This window comes from Rhinolophus sinicus, chromosome 16 (assembly GCF_057876585.1).
Source record: "Rhinolophus sinicus isolate RSI-liver-muscle chromosome 16, RSI-T2T, whole genome shotgun sequence".
Taxonomy (NCBI): Eukaryota; Metazoa; Chordata; class Mammalia; order Chiroptera; family Rhinolophidae; genus Rhinolophus; species Rhinolophus sinicus.
Window position 1 is genome coordinate 87,895,319 of NC_142516.1, and position 21,648 is coordinate 87,916,966.

Genomic DNA, 21,648 nt, shown 5'->3' on the forward strand with positions numbered 1-21,648 from the left:
TAATAAAATTGACAAACCCTTGGCTAGACTCACTAAGATTAAAAAAAAAAAAAAGACACTAATAAAATCAGAAATGAAAGAAGGGAAGTTATCACGGATGCCACAGAAATACAAAGGATCATCCAAGAATACTATGAAGGACTATATGCCACCAAATTCAATAACCTAGAAGAAATGGACAAGTTCAAAGAAACATATAGTCTTCCTCGGCTGAACCATGAAGAACTGGAAAATATACATAGACCAATCATCAGTAAGGAAGTTGAATCAGTCATCCAAGACCTTCCCAAAAGCCAAAGTCCGGGACCAGATTGTTTCACTAGTGAATTCTACCAAACCTTCAAAGAGGATCTAATACCTGTCCTACTCAAACTCTTCCAAAAAAATTGAAGAAGAGACAGTACGCCCTAACTCATTTTATTAGGTCAACATTGCCCTGATACCAAAACCTGATAAGGATAACACAAAAAAAGTAAACTACAGACCAAAGTCTCTGATGAATACAGATTCAAAAATCCTAAACAAAATTCTAGCAAATCGAATGCAACAATACGTTAAAAAGATTATTCATCACGATCAAGTGGGGTCACCCCAGGGGCACAAGGATTGTTCAACATACGCAAATCCATCAATGTGATATATCACATAAACAAAACAAAGGACAAAAGTCATATGATTATATCAATTGATGCAGAAAAAACGTTTGACAAGAAAAAACATACATTTATGATTAAAACACTTAATAAAATATGCATAGAAGGAAAATAACATAATAAAGGCCATATTATGACAAACCCTCAGCTAATATAATTAATGGTGAAAAACTGAAGCCCTTTGCTCTACGTTCAGGAACACAACAGGGCTGTCCCCTATCACCTCTGCTTTTCAACATAGTGTTGGAAGTCCTTGCCAGAGCAATCAGGCAAGAGAAAGAAACAAAAGGCATCCAAATTGGGAATGATGAAGTTAAATTGTCACTCTTTGCAGATGACATGATGTTATATATAGAAAACCCTAAAGACTCCACCAAAAGGCTATTAGAAACAATAAACGAATACAGTAAAGTTCCCAGCTACAAAATCAACGTACAAAAGTCCATTGCATTCCTATATGCTAATAATGAAATATCAGAAAAGGAAATAAAAAAAATTCCTTTTGCAATTGCAAAAAAAGAAGAAAATACCTAGGAATAAACTTAACCAAGGATGTGAAAGATCTATATGCTGACAACTATGAGACATTTTTAAAATATATTGAAGAAGACACAAAGAAATGGAAAGACATTCCATGCTCATGGATTGGAAGAATCAACATAGATAAAAAGGCCATATTACCCAAAGCAATATACAGTATTAATGCAATCCCCATCAAAATCCCAATGGCATTTTTTAAAGAAATAGAACAAAAAATCATCAGATTTGTATGGAATCACAAAAGACCCCAAATAGCCAAAGCAATAATAAGAAAAAAGAACAATGCTGGAGGTATCACACTCCCTGACTTTAGTTTGTACTACAGGGCAACAATAATCAAAACAGCATGGTATAGGCAGAAAAACAGACACATATACCAATGGCATAGAATTGAGAATCCAGAAATTAAACCACATAAATATGGACAGACAATTTTTCACAAAGAAGCAAAAAACATACAATGGAAAAGAGACAGCCTCTTTAATAAATGGTGCTGGGAGAATTTGAAAGTCACGTGCAAAAGAATGAAACTGGACTGCTATCTGTCACTATGTACCAAAATTAATTCAAAATGGAGCAAAGACTTAAGCATAAGACCTGAAACAATAAACTGCATAGAAGAAAACATGGCTACTAAACTTATGGACTTTGGGATCAAAGAGCATTTTATGAATTTGACTCCAAAGGCAAGAGAAGTAAAAGCTGAAATAAATGAATGGGACTATATCACACTTAAAAGCTTCTGCACAGCAAAAGAAACCATTGACAAAATAAAGAGGCCACCAACTGAATGGGAGAAGATTTTTGCAAACAGTGCCTCCGATAAGGGGCTAATATCCAAAATATACAAGGAACTCACGCAACTCAACAACAAAAAAATAAACAATCCAATTGAAAAATGGGCAGAGGTCGTGAAGAGACATTTCTCCAAAGAGGACATACAAATGGCAAATAGACATATGAAAAAATGCTCAACATCACTAATCATCAGAGAAATGCAAATCAAAACCACAATGAGATATCACCTCACCCCAGTTAGAACGGCTATCATCAACCAGACAAATAGTAACAAGTGTTGGAGAGACTGTGGAGAAAAAGGAACCCTCATACCCTATTGGTGAAAATACAGACTTGTGCAGCTGCTATAGAAGGTAGTATGGAGGTTCCTCAAAAAATTAAGAATAGAATTACCATATGACCCAGCAATCCCTCTCCTGGGTATCTACCCAAAAAATCTGAAAACATTTATACATAAAGACAAGTGTGCACCAGTGTTCACTGCAGCTTTATTTACAGTGGCCAAGACATGGAAACAACCAAAATGTCCTTCGATAGATGAATGGATAAAGAAGTTGTGGTATATATACACAATGGAATATTTTCGGCAGTAAGAAAAGATGAAATAGGACCATTTGTAGCAACATGGATGGATGTTGAGCTTATAATGCTAAGCGAAATAAGTCAGACAGAAAAAGCAGAGAACCGTATGATTTCACTGATACATGGTATATGAACCAAAAACAACAAAAGAACAAGACAAACAAATGAGAAACAAAAACTCATAGACTCAGACAATATTTTAGTGGTTACCAGAGGGTAAAGGAGGGGGGGGTGGGTGTTGTGGATAAAGGGGATAGAATATATGGTAAAGGACGGAGAACTGACTCTGGGTGGTGAACACACAATGTGATTTATAGATGATGTAATACAGAATTGCACACCTGAAATCTATGTAACTTGACTAACAACCACACCAATAAACTTTAATTTAAAAAGAAAAGAGAGAGAGAGAGACTATTAGACAAAGCTGAAGGAAGAATTAGTAAATTGAAGATGAACATGAGGATATTATACAGAATACAGTACAGGAAGAGAAAAAGAGATGAAAATACATGGAGGATAAAATGTCCAACAAATATCAAACTAAAATTCTACAAGGAATGGAGACTGCTATTAAAAGAGACATTGTCTGAAAATGAGGTACCTAAGGTACTTAATACATTAGACTCCTCATAAATAGTACGATTTTCTTTTTAGTCTTATATTTATGGAATGCTGCAGCTCAAACACTATTAACAACAAGAGCTCAGAGATTTCTCTAGACCTTCTACAATGTGGTATATTCATGGAATATCATAAATGGAAAGAACCCTAGAGGTGACCTAATCATACAACTTAATGGATCAACCTGAGTTGTGATCCCAGCTCTGTCACTTATTAGCAACGCATATTGCTTAACACTCTGAGCTTCAATTTATTCAGCCATAAAATGGGAATAAAAACAACTAATCTTCAAAAGAATTGCTGTCAAGATCAAAAGAAAAATGCATATAAAACACTTAAGAGAGGCTGGCACAGAGTGAGCATCCAACAAATGAAAGATGTTGATATTTCTCATCATTAGTTTTCACTTTAAATAAGAAAAATGAAGCCTGGAAAAGTTAAATACTTTCTGAGGATCACACAGTGTATTAGCAATAGACCAAGAATTAGAATCCAACCCTCTCAATCCATATTCCTCTGCCTTTTCTGACACTCCACTGCCTCTCAAACACAGAGATTACGGACCTTGTGGCTGCTTTTGAAAGAGCCAGAGGGTCCAAGATGTTTTCTCCCTGGCTTAAGATGACACATAATGTGTGAGGACACAATACATTTTCAAGACATGCACAAATGAATATTTGATGATGAAATGACAGGTCTCTGGGGAAGACATTTCAAGCAGAGGAGTGAGGAGCAAATCCAACACTTCAAGGGAAGATCAATGGCAACTCTGCTTCACAGAGCGCTGAGGTGAACACAAGCACTGTCCCTGGCTCTGACGATCCCAGGGCATAAGCGCACTCAGGAATATTAGGGACACAGGTGCCTCACCTGTGGCATATTGCAAATAGACTCGAGCACAACTGGAAAAATCAGTCGATATCAATTTCACAGAGATTTGTGTGTTTAAGTAGCACACAAATCAAATTTGAAATTGTTTTTCTGCCAATACCATGTTGTTTTGATGTTGGAGAGGCTGTGGAGAAAAAAGAACCCTCATACACTGTTGGTGGGAATGCAGACTGGTGCAGCCGTTATGGAAGGCAGTGTGGAGGTTCCTCAAAAAATTACGAATAGAATTGCCGTATGACCCAGCAATCCCTCTCCTGGGTATCTACCCAAAAAATCTGAAAACATTCAGAGATAAAGACACGTGTGCTCCAATGTTCACTGCAGCTTTGTTTGCGGTGGCCAAGACATGGAAACAACCAAAATGTCCTTCGATAGATGAATGGATAAAGAAGTTGTGGTATATATACACAATGGAATACTATTCGGCAGTAAGAAAAGATGATATAGGAACATTTGTGACAACATGGATGGATCTTGAGAGAGTAATGCTGAGCGAAACAAGTCAGACAGAAAAAGCAGAGAACCATGTGATTTCACTGATATGTGGTATATAAACCAAAAACAACAAAAGAACAAGACAAACAAATGAGAAACAGAAACTCATAGACACAGACAATAGTTTAGTGGTTGCCAGAGGGTAAGGGGGGTGGGGGGTGGGGGGTGGGAGATGAGGGTAAGGGGGATCGAATATATGGTGATGGAAGGAGAACTGACTCTGGGTAATGAACACACAATGGGATTTATAGATGATGTAATACAGAATTGTACACCTGAAATCTATGTAATTTTACTAACAATTGTCACCCCAATAAATTTAATAAAAAAAAAAATTTGAAATTGTTTATGGTCAGAAGTAAAGGTTTTTGCTGTGACCAAGAGAGTTTGCAAATGTGATGTCATTTGTGCAACCAGGAGACCCAACAAATGCTGCCTACAAGAGACTCACTTTAGATGTAAGGACACAGAGAGACTGAAAGAAATGATGGAAAAACATTCATGCAAATGCAAACCAAAAGAAAGCAGGGGTAGCTATACTTATATCAGACAATACAGACTTTGATACAAAGACTATAATAAAAGACAAAGAAGGTTTGTTGCATAATGATAAAAGAGTCAATTTAACTAAAGGATTTAACACATGAATATTTATACACTCAACATAGGAACACCAAAATATACACAGCAAATATTAACAGACCTAAAGGAAGAAATAGACAGCGACACAATAATAGGAGGGGACTTCAATACCCCACTTTGATCAACAGATAGATCATCCAGACAGAAAATCAATAAGGAAACATGGACATAAATTACACATTAGACCAGACAGAGGTACAGATATTTACAGACCATTTCATCAAAGAGCAGCAGTATACACATTCTACTCAAGCCATATGGAACATTCTCCAGGATAGACCACATGTCAGGCCATAAAACAAGTCAATAAATTTAAGAAGATTCAAATCAAATAAAGCATCTTTTCTGACCACAATGATATGAAACTAGAAATCAATTACAAAAGGAAAATGAAATTTCACAACTATGTGGAGATTAAACAACACACTCCTGAACAACCAATGGGTCAAAGAAGAAATCAAAAATGAAATTTAAAAATATCTTGAGACAAATAAAAATGGAAATACAACATATCAAACATAGAATGCTGCAGAAGCAGTTCTAAGTGGGACGTTCACAGCAATAAATGTCTGTGTTAAGAAACAAGGAAGATCTCAAATAACTGAAATTTAGGCCTCAGGGAACTAGAAAAGAAGAACAAACAAAATCCAAAGTTACTAGAAGGAAGGAAATAACAAAGATCAGATCAGAAATACATGAAATAAAGACTAAAAAGACAATAAAAAGATCAATGAAATTAAGAGCTGTTTTTATGAAAAGATAAATAAAATTGACAAACCTTTAGCTAGATTCACTAACTAAAAAAAGACTCAAATAAATTAAATCAGAAATGTAAGAGGAGACAATACATTTGATAACACACAAATACTAAGGATTATAAGAGACTACTATAAGCAATTATATGCAAACAAATCAGATAACCTATAAGAAATGGGTAAATTCCTAGGATCATACAACCTACCAAGACTGAATCAGGAAGAAAATCTGTACAGTAAGGAGATTGAATCAGTCATCATAAACCTCCCAGAATGGGAGAATATATTTGCAAATCATATATTTGATAAGGGATTAATATCCAGAATATGCAAAGAACTCCTACAACTCAACAATAAATCAAATAAGCTGATTAAGAAATGAGCAAAGGTCTTAAATAGACATTTCTCCAAAGATGATATACAAATAGCCAATAAGCATATAAAAATTATGCTCAACATCATTGATCATCTGAGAAATGCAAATCAAAACCACAATGAAAAACCACTTCACACCCTTAGGATAGCTACTACCAAAAATTAAAAACAAAAAAAAAAAAAACAGAAAACAACAAGTGCTGACAAGGATGTGGAGAAACTGGAACCCTTGTGCACTATCGGTGTCACTGTAAAATGGTGCAGCCGCTATGGAGGTTCCTCAAAAAATTACAACTGGGGCTACCATAGGACCCAGCAGTCCCACTTCTGGGTATTTAACAACAACAACAAAACAAACAAAAAAAGTTGAAAGCAAGGTCTCAAAGAGACATTTGCACACCCATGTTCATAGCAGCACTATTGACAATTGTCAAGGGGTAGAAGCAACCCATGTGTTCAACAGATGGATGGATAAACAAAATGTGGTGTAGACATACAATAAAGTGTTAATTCAGCCTTAAGATAAGAAGGAAATCCTGTCACCTTCTTACATCATGTGTGGACCGTGAGGTCATTATTCTCAGTGAAATAAGTCAGTCACAGAAGAACAAATACTGTGTGATCCCACTTACATCAGGCAATTAAAGTTGTCAGATTCATAAGGACAGGAATTAGTATGGTGGTCTCCAGAGGCTGGGGGCAAGGGTTAAGGGACTGCTTAACAAATATAAAGTTTGAGTTTTACAAGAGGAAAAAGATCTGGAGACCTGTTTAAAACAACATGAAGATGCTTACCACCACTGAACTGCACACTCAAAAATGGTTAAGATGCTACATCCTATATTATGTTTTTTTAATCACAATTTTTTTTTAAGTGGAAGAAAGAGTCCAAATCAGAGTGATGCCCTCCAAGGACCCCACTGGCCCTACTGGTTCTGAAGATGGAAGCACAGGCACAGACAGACTGGGGTTGGTCTCTCAGACTCGCTGGGGGCCAGTGGACACTGAGTGGAAGAGCTAAGAACATGTTTAACTGCCATCAACTCAAAAACACCTACTGAGCTCCCCTTGTGTGTCAGACAGTGCATCAGGTGTCCCGTCTTCCCTGCCCTTGGAAAAGCCCTGGTGTCTACGTTGGCTCAGGCTGCTATAAGAAATACCACAGGCAGGGAGGGCTCAACAACAGACACATTCCTCACAGTTCCGGAGGACAAGTCCACAGTGAGTGTGCCTGCATGGCCGGTTCTGCTGAGAGTCCTCTTCCAGGCTATAGTCGTGCGGCAGACAGAGGAGGCTCTGACCTCTCTCCTTGTATGAGGACACCAATCCCACCATGGGGCCCATCCTCATGGCTTCATCTAAACCCAGTCACCTCCCAAAGGCCCCAGCTCCTGATACCACCACACCAGGGTTATGCAAAAATATTTCTAACTCCACTGGGTTGGATCTTTTGGTCCAAAACAACACCCGCCATAGGGTCAACATGAGAATGTTAAAGACAAAGAAGGTAATGAAGACAGGACAAGGTGTGAATCCAAGCGCCTACCTCCTGGCCCCCACAGGTATGCAGATAGCAAGGCCTGATCTATAACACTGTTTCAAGACACTTTCCTTTTGCACCCTCTCTTATAAAACCAGTAGCGTGTGTCGTTGTTGTTGTTGTTGTTGTTGTTTTATCATTTACCATGTCTAGTAGGTATCTCTCTGTTCTATGAAATACACTTACAAACGCTCTGTAGTTCTGATGCGCTGAAGGTGACGGATGTGCTTCAGTCCAGCTCACTGTCTAGGTGCAGGCTCACTCTCAGTGAGCTGCCACATCTGCCTCACCAGCTTTTTATTTAAAAAGCACTTTTCCGAGCCCTCCCCATGAGTCGGAATCTACACACGTGGGGCCCAGGAATACGTTTTAAACAAAGTTCCTGTGTTAGTTTGCTCAGGCTGCCGTGACAAAGTTCCACAAACCAGGTGGCTTAACACAACAAAAAGTTGTTGCCTCACAGTTCTGGATCTGTAAGTCTGAAGTCGGTGTGCCAGCAGGCTGGGTTCCCTCTGACAGCTCTGGAGAGACGCTGGCCTCGGCTTCTAGGTCGTCCCTCCAGTCTCTGCCTCCATCGCCACATGACCATCTTCCTTCCACATCTGCATCTTCACATGACTTTTCCCTATGTCCATGTCCAGATTTCCCTCTTCTTAGAAGGACACCAGTCCTTCTAGGGCCCACCCTCATCCAGTTATCACCTCATCCTAACTTGATCACATCTGCAAAGACCCTAGTTCCAATGTAACTGAGGTTCGGACATCAACACATACTTCGGGGGAACACAATTCAACCCATGAAAGTTCCCAAGTGAGTTTTATGCACATGAAACATGGAGCCTCTAGGAACTTTGGTGGCAGAGCCCATAAAAGGCCCATTAAGGCACAAGTCTCCCACAGCTACACAGCACCTGACAGGCTGGGGCTCTGCTTACCTGGTGTGATCCTGGGGGACAATCAGGGGGCAGGAGCTAAACCCCTGGGAACTCTCTCTGTGGAACACTCACATGGGCCTGGGGCCCCACCTTGCAGATCAACCCACCCAGCTTTCCAGCAGTGTGCACCGTTCAGTTTTCTAAAGGAAGGGTCACAAAAAATCCATCAGAAAAGACATCTTATGTTCACCTTAAGACTGAAACCAGAGGCAGAGCTCTTCCTCACAATGAAATATGCCTGCACTATGGATCTTAGTCTGCAAGTCTACCTGTCGCACAGACTAACGTGGACCCCTCGTCTGTGTGTACAGTAACAGGTTCAGGGAATGAATGATTTTTCAGGCTCTGGCGTCAAATCAGCAATTACTAAGAGACCTTAGACCATGTGCACAAGCCTCAGTGTCCTCAACTGTGAAATGGGTATGACAACAGTACTATCTGCTAGTTAAATGAGATAATACGTGGAAAGCTCTTGTCACATCATCAACGTTTAATCCACATGAGTTTTTCTTTCTATGCCCGTTATCACCATAGCTGCTGTTGACACACTTATGTGAACTTGACTTTGGGAGCTCCAGCACTTGGCACCATTCCTCCATATGACCATGTAACTTGAAACCAATAAATGTTCTGAGCCAAAACTCTCCTCTGGTGTCAATGAATCAAGTCAAAACAATCCTGCGGCTACAAAGTGTGTTTGGGAGAAGACTACTTGATAAACCAAAGTACTAATATGTCTCCTTGGGGACGAGAGGGGAACGGCTGGGTCTTGGACCACATATTCATTTTACTCTCAATCGCCTACTTAGAATTGCTATTTATTGAAAAGTTTTATTAAATGTCCCATGAAACGTGATATGATTTACTCATACATATTAAAATAAAATAGCAACATTTCTTTTTAAAAAAAGAGACTCCTCAGGATCTCTCACCTCCCCCAAATCAGTAGAACCCAATGAACACATTGCCAGGTTAAAAGGAAGAAGTCGGAATAAAACAGAACATTGCCAGTGTGATCAATAAACATGAAGTTGCAGAGGTTTGGGGTTTGTTTGTTTTCTGATCTGAAATCTCGTGGGTCAGACGTTTGTGAAATTCATTTAGAATGAAAGTGGAAGTGGCCCTCGGCATTTCCCACAGAGGCTGCTGTGGGTGCTATTACTGTGTTGACTCAGCACACCACGAGTCACATCAAATCTGACTCGTGAGATGAAGAGCCAAGGTCTCCCAGAAGCCTTGTGTCTCATCCTTTTAATGCTGCCATCCACGTCATGGCACTGTAGCCTCTGGCATCAGAACAACACAACAGGACTGGAATCACGTCTTTCTTGAGCAGAGGCATCACCTCGGCTGCTCCCTACCCACATTCGATGACCCACTTTCTGTCGGAGCCAGATGAAAGCTGGTTACACAACACCAGATGTTTATTTCATGGTGGGTGTCTGCCACAGGCCATGCCCCTGATGGAACTGAGGCTGCTCTCAGTGCTGACGCTCTGCAAGCAGGTTGCAGGCTCACAAGGGGGTTAAATGGCTGCTCGGCCAGCTCTCCAGTCCACAGCCCATTGTGGGCTGCAGGCAAGCAGAGCAGGGGTGTGGGTTTCCCGCCATTTTAAGTTTATCACAGAACACTGAGTAGGCCATACATGCAGTCAATACCAATAGTGGTCCTGGAGACAGAGGTGGGCAGCAGTGCTGTGAGCATCACGCTCCCCACCCCTGCTGCCTGTGTCCCTGCCCCCACCTGCCTCAACTCAGTGACCCTGGGACAGCTACTGAGACCCGGTTCCAATTTGCCGTGATTCAGGCAAACACGCAAAAGGTGGAGAATCCACTGAAGTAAATCCACTTGGAGGCATTTCTGTGCCTGCTACATGCTGGGTATCGATTCTGTTGAGTCATGGGTATCCAAGAGAACAAGCAGCTATCAGCGTCATGCCACAGTGCGTTACGGAGGGCATGGGTGAGCCTCAGAGCACAGAGGGACCAGAAAAGGAGAAAGAATGGGTGTAGGGAGAGAGATGAAGCTGGAACTGAGACCCGAGGAGGGCAGGAGCATGGTATCCAACCCAGGGTAGGCGGCAGGAGGGCTCAGGATGGGGGTGGGGGCTGCACAGAGACCTCGGGGTGCTCCCAGTGCCAGAGTGGAGTGGGCTCACGCCACCCCAAGGAGAGTGGACTTGGCCCTGAAGACAGTGGAGAGTTTACTCAAGATGGGGGCCACACTGTCATAGAAAACTCCCGAGCACTGAGGGCAAGTAGGAGGAGGAAGGGGACAGAGGGTGTCAGCTCGTCCTGAGGCCACAGTGTGGGCAGACAGGGCTGAGTTCTGGAGAAACTTGGATGAGCTCTTGGGGACCAGCTGCATTGCAGTGAGCATCCTGCTAAGCTCTGGGGGGTCAAAGGTGACTAGGTAATATTTAAGCAGGAGGTGACTACGTCCACATCACTGTTTTCCTGTTCTGAGGAGCTTTAGGACGTGGTCTGTGAGAGGGAGGCAGAAATGCTTACAAATTCCAGCAATGCTCCCAACGCTTCCCACATGCAGCACATATAAATATTGTCTCTGCTATGCAGCTGTTCCTTCCAGCACCTGGCTCTGTTTGTCACCCTCCCCCCTGCAGAGTCACCCTCTGCCTCCGCTTGCTTCTGGCTGCTCTGAGCTCAGCAGCTTTCCTCCAGGCCACGTTGTGAGACCTGAGTGGCAGGGGGACTGAGGGCTGGTCCTCTGCCTGCCTCGCCCTCAGCCCCTCATTCAGGCCCTGCTCTGTCCTGCAGGGAATGACTTCTCCCACCAGTCCCCAAACACGGGACCCACTAAAGCTGTTACCACAGATGCTGACCCCCCACTAACTGACAGGTTCACGGGTCCCTATGCTTTGCTGATATGCGTAGCTTTAGTTGTTGGTGCAGCTGGAGTAGAGCCTAATGGTCAGGTCCATTCCCTCGGGCAGCACCTACTGAGTGCATGTCATCACCCTGGTACAGTGTATGCAGGATGCAGACAGGTGCATCGGACCGTGTGCAGGTGTGGGTACTGAGGCCTTCACAGAGGGCTGTGTGACACGAGGCAGCGAGAGGCAACGGTGGGCAGGGGAGACCTGCCCGGCACAGACATCGGCCCATGGGCATCGGGCACACTGCTAATCACTGATGTGCAATTTTCAGTGGCCACATGTTCAGGAACTTTCAAAAGCAGTGTGCAGCCAGGAGTAGTGTGAAATCAGCCGTGATAAGAGTGTTTACACCATGGAAATCAACAAACCCTGCACACTGGGCCTCCCCATCCCTCCCCTCACCCACCCCCACTCCCACCCCCTTCTTCTCTCTAGTTCTGGGTGCAGCAGGGAGACTCCAGGATGGCAGCTAACACCAGAATGGAGGCTGGCAGAGTCTGTGCCAAACCTGGGGTGCTTAAAGCTTGATGCTGTGAATGGCAGAGGACTGGGATGTGGGGGGCCATCTAGCTTCTTGCCCCCTTAACTTCAACCATAGAAGTGGGGGTTCCATACCCTGGCGATGGATGGTGAATAAGGCATGATTGCACGGGATTAGGCTGCTGCATCACAGCCCAAGAGGAAACGGGAGCAAGGTGGGAAGGAGGGCCCAACCAGGGTCTCTGCCTCAGCCTCTGTCTATGCCTCGGTTTCCCCATCTGTAAGATGGGGTGCTGTCATCTGCTCAAGGACCTTCAGAACTAACCAATATAATGCCTGGAGCACCACGACCGCCAGAGCAGAGAAAGTCCTTACCAGAGATCAGGAGAATGTCAGGTGGTCCCTCCTCTCTGAAAATCCCAGTCATTCTTATGCCATGATAAGACTGGACTTCCAAAAGTTCCCTAACCAAGAGCCCCAAAGCATCTCAACCTCAGATCCTCCTGGGAAAGTCCTGAGGGTACAGACGCAGATGTCCTGAGGAGAACCCTTGGAAGCTCCTTGGGGCTCCAGGTGCAGGTCAGTATGACCCCTCAAGGGGGTGGGTAGTGGAAGGTTCTAGGTGGGGATGGTCCTTTTATTTAGAGGGTTTAAATCTGGGACTTGGGAGATCTTTGCAATAAACGTGTGTGCCTCTTTACAAAGTAGTGTAAACCAATAACAGACTCCAATTAATGCTACTTTTAAAAGGCTTTAAATAACTTTTTCAATGCAAAATAACCCACTGGAGCAGAGTTAATTCATTTTATGGGACAGCTGAACCTCTAGGGCCCCAAGAACCACACTCAACCAGGAAAGGGAGCCACGTCTGCCACCACATACCGTGTTTCCCTGAAAATAAGACGGGATCTTATATTAATTTTTGTTCCAAAAGACACATTAGGGCTTATGCTCAGGGGATGTCATCCTGAAAAATCATGCTAAGGCTTATTTTCCAGTTAGGTCTTATTTTCGGGGAAACATGGTAGCAACTACCATGTTTCCTCAAAAATAATACCTAGTTGGACAATCAACTTTAATGCATCTTTTGGAGCAAAAATTAATATAAGACCTGGTATTATATTACATATTACATTATATTATATTATACCTGGTATTATATTATTATTATATTATATTGTATTATATTATACCCAGTCTTATATTATAGTAAAATAAGATCGGGTCTTATATTAATTTTTGCTCCAAAAGATGCATTAGAGCTGATTGTCTGGCTAGGTCTTATTTCTGGGGAAACACGGTAACCTGCGAGGTGAGACCCATAGGTCCAGGACATGGTCCTGACCAACAGGACAGTGTCGTGGGGCTTCCTTCTCTTGGGGACAGTGGCGGGCATTGTCCAGAGAGAACGTCCTGTGTTCTTCAGCGTGTAGGCTTCATGGACCCAAACAAGCCCTTCCTCTGAGCCTCCCCGACCTGCTGACCCTGAGATAAGTTCTGTGGATGTGTTTGCCTGATAAGTTAATGTTACAGGCTTCACACCGGTGACCTCAAACCCACAATGAAATCAACAGTGGTTCAAGCTCCATAGCCATTCACTGCCTTTTAATTAAAATTCCAAGTTGGTGTTTTGTTTTCAAGGGACCCATGACGCACGGCGTGCTGCTGGGAGGGACGCCTGGCTGCAGGTTCACACCCCAAAGCTGGGGTCAGCCCGCTGTGGCAGGTAGCAAGCATTTCCAACAACTTTCGGAGCGTTTTCCAGACGTAAATAGCCTCCACGGCGTGATCCACTCCAGCAAGAACAGCACAAAGCTGGGCGCCTGACGGCGGGTGCCTGGCTTCCGTGGGAGCGGCGTCAGCAGGCCACTCAGCGGGGCAGGCTGTTCCGGCTACATTTAACATCCATTGATCAGACTGCAAACAGTGCTCTTTAGGAAAGCCACATAACTCAGAGAAGGGACGATCACTGAAATGGATGGAGAAATCACTGTGATCAATACCTGTGTAAGCCCCTGCCATCCCACCTGTTGTCCTGGTTAACAAAGGTGGATACTGAGCACACTCCCTCCCAGAGGAAACCATCCTCCCAGAGGAGCCGCGGGCACCATAGCCCCAGACTACCTGACCAGCCACTCCCGGAATCAGAGAGGAAAGAGCCCTATCAGCCAGCAGGCTCCCGGGATTTTTTACCAGATTCTCAATTCCATGTCATTTTGTTCTTTCTCATAGCAGAATCATTAAATATAGAAGCAAATGTGATTTCACATTTACTCCTTAGCAGAATTTCCCATAAAGCCATGGCACCAGAGACTTGTCTGTTGGTCCTGGTCCTGAGGTCAGTTGGTTGGAAAGCTCGTATTGAGAATGAATGTGAATGGAGGACAGCAAGCTGGTCCACGTGAGAAGCAGTCTGGCCAGGCATGTGTCCCTGGAAAGGAGGACAGACTGACCATGACTCTAGCTGCTCCTGGCTCCTCATGGAGCCACTGATTCTGCAGCCGGCACACAGTGACAAGGACGCGAGCAGACCCAGTACCAGCTCAATCGCTGTTCGTGTGGCTGTAAACAAAACCTTCCAGCTCGCAGCCTTTGTGTCCTCGCGTGTCAGATGCAGGTAATCAGAACAGCTGCCAGGAGTTTTTAGGAAAATAAAAGGAAGAAATACAGGTCCAGGCACTTACCTGGAACCTGGCACGTAGTGAGTGCTCAGGAGATGTTAGCTATTATCATGCTAGATGCTGGTGACTCCCCAAAGGACAAAAGGGTAATGGAAATGGGGCCCAATTGAGGATGCTGACTTTTGAGCTCCGCCTGACGTCCTTACAGCCGGAGGACGCCGCACAGAGAGGACCACACACAGCTGTGCTCCCCATGCCACTGGGAGAACCATGGCTCACACCAGTATGAATGGAGGGCCTCCAGAGCCTGAAGCGTTTCGTGAGCAGGCATCATGCCTGTGCCTTTGTCTCCCATCTTACAAAACGGGATACAGTCTTCAGGCCTCTGGTGAAAGATTACAATGAAATAAATCCAGTCCACTAATTGACTGGTCTTAACGTGGCTCGTTTCCATTTTTCATGGTAAAAATGTGGATATTAGTCATGGCACACAATTTTCAGAAATAAACTGAGCCTGAGGAGATGTCAGTGTAATTGGGACAAAGCAAAGGCCTTTTGTGCTTTGAATAATAACACAAAGAGACTCAAAATAAGTGTGTGTGTTTTTCCACCTTAAAACTTAGCATGTTTTAACCACTTCAGAACACACAGCAAGCTGTAGCTGTTGAATGAAACAGTGCTTAGTAGTGAGGAGAAGGGTCCTTTGCCGACAGTAGGCAGGACCATCCCCTAATATGCTAAGATCTAAGGAAAGAAGACGAGGGTGCCTGAGCTCCACAGGACAGTGGGACTGGCTGGTATGGGAAGCAACATGGATGGTGGAGGCCACCCTCCAACCCTAACTCTTCGCTTTGTGCTGTGTGAGTCACTCTGAGCAAATCACGTAACCTCTGCACGCTTTAGTTTCGTTATCTGTATAATTGCCAATAATGAGGCCTAACGCCAAGGTTTCTGTGGGATTAAATGAGGGAACACGTTTAACGGAGCTGGCACTTAGTCGGCATGGGTATAAAAGTGCTTCCTCCCTGGGGAACAGGCTGGAGCCCACCCGGTGAGTGAGGAGTTTAGAGCAAGGCCAAGCACAGGTGTTCCTGCCTCATCTGCACCCCAGATCTTCACACGGATGAACCTGGATTATTAGAAACATCAAACCAGTACCTGAATGACTTCTGCCCTTACCACTCTACTAAATTCTGCAAAACTTTCTAATCTGCACAGCAGTGGCCTTTGGCCGTGATTCCCTCTCCTCCCTTCTCTGCAGCATTTGACTCTGGCTGGTTTCCAGCTTGAAATTCTTTGTCCTTTGGTTCCTGTGCTGCGCTGCTGCTCCGGGTTTTCTCCCGCCTGTCCAATGCTTCCCCTCCACGTCTGCATTACGGCCTCCACTTGTCCTTCTGCCCAACATGCTTAGACCTCTTCTCTATTGTCCCCCCTCAGACTCATGCATTTCTATGGCACCAACTCTCTGTAAAACCATGGCTCCCATATCTGTATCTATGGCCCTGACAAGTTTTCCAAACTCTGCAATGAGGCTGAACACCCACATATCTGCAGGGGCTGGGCAGGTAATACAAACAACAGGCTGCACTAGAGGTGACAGGGAGTAGCACGCACTCCACTCCCAATTCTAGCCAGTTGTCTTGCAAGAATGAGGGCTCAGTGATTCTAAATCTTAAGATTTTCCTAAAGTCAGATATACAGATTTTAATAAGCAATTAATTAACAATTCAATATTTTAATTGTGCAGGCTGACCCATTCAAGGCCATCAAAATGCACCTGAAGGTCCATGAATGTGCCACGTTATTCTTAACTACTCATTTTAAGCCTCACTGGAACCTCAAATTTAACATATTCAAACCCACCACCATCTTCCCTAAACCAGCTCCCCTTACCGGTCTCTAATTCAAACACTGCCAATCCCGTTCTCCCAGCACCTGGCTTTGAAGCCATCAGTCATCATCAATGTTTTCTTCACTTTCCTCTCAACTGACCAGCTCTCTGCTATGTTATCTTTGCAATGAGCCTTGAATGTCTACCCTCCTCTCTATTCCCAATGGCACATTAATTCCCCACCACAGTGCTGCAGCAGACATATTGGTCTCTCCACATTTATCCATCTATGCACTACTGACAGATCAATCTTCCCCAAATCCTCCTGTTCACATAACTCCCTCCTCAAAGCTTCACAGCTTCCCACAGCCTCGGAAGTTTGGTGTCCTCCTCAACTCAGCATTCAAGGCCCCACACAACCTAGGGCCGATGCCACTAGGTGTCCTTCAGCAGCCCTGCTGTCCTCCTTCTGTGGTAAAGGAGGTTTGCTGGGAATATGAACACCTGAAATAATGAGTACATTGCTCAGGATCCCATGCAGCGAGGTGTGGTCATGTGACTAAGCCCAGCCAATGGAATGAATGGAAACTCTACATAGTAGTTTCTAAGATCCCTCTCTAAGAGATAGAACACACATGCCCTTCACCCCCTTCTTCATCCCGTTCTCCATCCTGTCTAGAATATGATACTATAATCTTGGACCATCAACTAAAGGCCCACACTGTGGAGTAACAAGAAAGAAGGAACCCAGGTCCTGACACAGGGAGGTTCACAGCAGCCCTGGAGACCACTGGAGTGTACATATTTATGCATTGTTTAAGCTGTTGTCACTGTCGGTTTTCTGCCAATCTCAGCCAAACCTAATCTTCACTAATACAGATCCCACCTAACATACCTCTCCCCACTGTCCTAACCTTATCTCGTCCATCACTCAAACCAGTTACATGTTGTTCCCCAACACTCATCTACTTTCCTACCTCTCCACCTTCTCTCACAAGGCACCTGATTGCTTTTCTATTGTTGAAATGCTATCCCTCTCTCAAGACCCACATCAACTCTCATATTTCACTTCCATAAAATCATTCATCCTCGCAACAGCATGTGATTTCTCTAAGTCCCACCAGCATTTCATTTATTCCTCTCACATTATATTTATCAAAATACATACATGCACACACCCACATGCACACACCCACATGCACTCACACCCATGCACTCACACATACATGCATGCAAACACATGCACACACTCATGCATGTACACAATACATCCATGCACACCCACATGCATGCACTCATGTATGCACGCACAGCACATGCATACGTGTGCACACAACATACCCACATACCTGAATGCACAGGTGCATGCATGCACATGCACACTCACACATGCATGCACATGTATGTGTGTAACACATATCCACATGTACATGCATGTACATGCATGGATGCATGCACGCAACACATACAATGAACACAATGCATGTATGCACCTATATGCATGTAACACGTGTACATGTGTGCAATGCATGCACACACGTGCACATACAGGCACGCGTATGCATGTGCACGTGCATGCACACACACATGCATGCACACATACACACTGCCAGCATTATGCCCAAACATTGCTGGTCCTATGACACTGAACAGAATGGGCCCGTGATACAACCTGTCTAAATGAATTGAGAAAACATCACCCGTAAGAGAACAAATGGTTGAGGACTGTGTACAGTAGTCACCTCCCAGGTCTTGGGATACCTGGGGACAGGGCAGTTTTGTGGGCAGGCTCTGTACACCTCAGCTGAGCTGTTGTTTGAGGCACCAGCTGACAGAGCCATCTCTACGTCCTTCTTAGAGCCACATCACCCCCAAATCTAGGGGCCAAACAATCGCATCACATCCCGACTTTGTCCATGGCTCTCCCTCTGCCTTGCTCCTTTCCAACCAACCCCTGGCCAAGGGCAGCCCCAGCATTAATCACATAGTCAATGGGCCACTTGACTTTATATTTGATCAGAAACACATTTTAAAACTTCCAACTTGGGCATAGCCTCTATTGCACCTAAGTGCCACAAACCCTTCTAGATTTTTCTTTTGGAACCTGTCTCTGAATGACAATAAGAATAGCTTGGCTTGGCAGAGGGTCCAGGTTAGGATGACATGACATATGGCCCTTTTGGATGCAAGCCACACTGTCAGATTATCCAGGTGGCTGGTCCTTGCGCCTGTGAGCTGCTTACCTGAGAACCCTATTACCTCCTCACCACAGACCTCTGGCAAAGGATGACATTTGAGTATAAATAGCAAAGAAAGTAGTTGGAAGAGAAGACAGAAACATCCCCTGTCCAAGCGCCAGGCCACTCCGAGACTGAGCCTTCAGGGAGGCAGTGCCCACTTCCGAGTGAGCCCATTGCTTCTCTCCCAAGCAACATATGTTCTCTCGGGCCCCTCACAGCTCTTCAGCCGGCTGTGCAGGAGGTTTGCACCATCTCTGAAAAGACAGGCTTCTTACCCAGCTTCTGCCCCCAACTGCATGTCTTAGGGTTTCTAAGCACAGTTGAGCGTTGAGGGAGCACAGACGTGAAGGAGAGAGTATCCACATCCCAGGCTGGATGCAAGAGATTCCTGCACAGGGAGGACGAGGCTGAGCAGGGAGGGAGGGACAGGGGAAGGAAGCGGAGAATGGGAGGCCTTGGTCTCTGTAAGTTGAAAGACAAGCTTCCCGCTATGGCACCTGAAGGTCTTCGTGTCCCTGGCTCCCTGTCTGCTCCTGGCCATTGAGCCCACTGTCACTGCAGACACAGAGAGCATTCCTCTGGGCGCTTCAGACAAAGACCTTGGCTTGGACCTTGGGTTGTTTCTTAACAGGTCCTTTGCTTTTACTATGTTTTCTATTTTATGTTCTACTTCAAGTCTTTATTACTATTCACTTATCATTTCATCTTTTATTTACTTTGTTTTAGTGGGAACAAGAAGCAACTGCTTACAGTGTCAGGCACCATAGGGTGGTGCCTGTAAAATGTATTAGACCCAGATCAACAAGCCTTTTCTGCGAAAGGCCAGGTAGGACGTGTGCTTAGACTTCAGGCCATGTGGTCTCTGTCACAACCACCTGCTGTAGTAGTTGTAATGTGAGAGCAGCCATAGACAATACATAAACAAATGAGCAGCTCTGTTTTCCAATAAAACTTTATTTATAAAAACAGTCAGCAAGCAGATTGGAACTGAGCTATAGTTTGCCAACTCCTGCCTTAGATACAGAGCTGAGCCAGAAACAGAGAACCCAAGAAATGAGCAAGTGAGGGAACTCATGTCATCAGCCTTTCACCAGACACACACTCCTGTTCCCAACTTTCTGAGACTCACGGAATCTCTTTGCTCACATCTGAGCCTCTTAGGAACCATATTTTTGATCTTCAGTTATCCCCCAGAACCCTACTAATCAGACCATGGACTGGCCTGTTTCATTCTCATCCATTACCAGCACGGACCCCACACATGCCCTAGTTTTCATTTCCACCGAACGCCAGACCATGGGTCTATTTCTGGACAAAATACTAACGGAAGCATGAAAGGACACAGCAATAAAATGTTCCCCATGGTATCACAAAAGAAGACACAAAAGTGACATGTGAGCCAGGTCTTTGCCAGGCACAGAAGGAAAAAAGTAAATTCCAGGTAAAAGAAATTACTAAGTAGAAAACCAGCATGATAAGATTTTGATTTTTGAAAGATAAATGACTACAATATGGAAGGACAGAAGAGGGTGGGACCAGAGTAAAGGAGACAAAACAATGGGCCATTACAAGAGCCCAGGCAAATTAGGATGAAAACCCCAGTGACAGCAGGGGCAGTAGAGCTGGTGTTACAAACTCCATGTTTGTCTCCTGGACTCTGTTTATATCCCCCCCAAAATTCATGTGTTGAAATCTTAACCCCCAATGTGCTGGTTATTAGATGGCGGGGTCTTTGGGGGGTGATTAGGTCATGAGGATGGATCCCTCATAATCGGATCAGTGTCCTTATAAGAAGAGATTAGAAGGTTTGCTTCCTGTCTGCTCTCTCCACTATGTGAGAGAGAACAAAATGAGTCGAGAGGCCAGCAGTCTACAAACCAGGGAGAGGACTCTCACCCAACACTCATCTCCTGGCACCTTGATCTTGGACTTTCCAACCTCCAGAACTGTGAGAAATAAATGTTTGCTGTTTAAGCCACCCAGTCTGTGGTGTTTTGTTATAGCAGCCGAACTAAGAGAGCTGGAAAGTTATTTAATGTGAACACTTTCTATCTTAATATTAAAGGAATTAATAGGGGTGGTGGGAGAGAAGAAAAGGGGGTTAAAAATAGGTTAGAGGTCTCTACATTTAGGAGGTAACTTACAGATGTCCATGTGTGTCTTACTTTAATTGGTAGTACATTAAATAATGCTAGATTTTCCAATCAATAGCATCTTGCATTTTATGTAATATGGTGAACGTGTTTAAAACACAATAGAAAATCAAATGACTCATGTTAGTACAGAGGAAGCAAAACCATTGTTGGTGTGTGTTGTTAATCAGATTTTTAAATCTTTTATCTTAAGGAAACTTTTAGAGATGATGAAGTGCTTCTTTACAAAAAGCGAATCAAACTCACTTATGTGTTCAGTGCACATAAGTCCTTTCTGAAGGGACCACAAAGGGCTGGGGCGCTCACTTGGTGGTGATTCGGCAGCAGTGTAAAAGAATACATCAAAATCAAAGAATAAAAACCGAAGAGACTTCTGCAAAAACAGAATGGAGTTCTTGAAAAGAAACTTACCTAAGAAATGAAAGAGAATATATAGGAAAAGAAAATATGACAGTAAGAGGTATGGAAGTTTAGTTCAGGAATTTAGCAAGCAGGTAAATTCAGTACCTGACTGAATTCTTGTGACTCGTGACCAAACAACTCTATGATCTGAGTGTAGTCAAATAGGTCTTTTGTTGTTGTTCAAACCGGACTGTGT

The 21,648-nt window shown here is 43.9% G+C and overlaps 1 protein-coding gene across 3 annotated transcripts in view; it reads right to left on the reverse strand.

Moving 5' to 3' along the window:
- FGF9 (fibroblast growth factor 9) overlaps nt 1-21,648 on the reverse strand; it is a 107,557-nt gene that overhangs the window by 18,233 nt on the left and 67,676 nt on the right. The window contains exon 4 of one of the 3 annotated variants that reach the window (XM_074330150.2): nt 13,816-14,174. The exons of the other annotated variants lie outside the window; for them this stretch is intronic. Within the exon in view, the coding sequence (XP_074186251.1) occupies nt 14,104-14,174 (71 nt within the window). The 3' untranslated portion in view covers nt 13,816-14,103. Of the gene's footprint in view, nt 1-13,815; nt 14,175-21,648 lie in introns of those variants that run through there. 3 annotated transcript variants of the gene reach the window in all.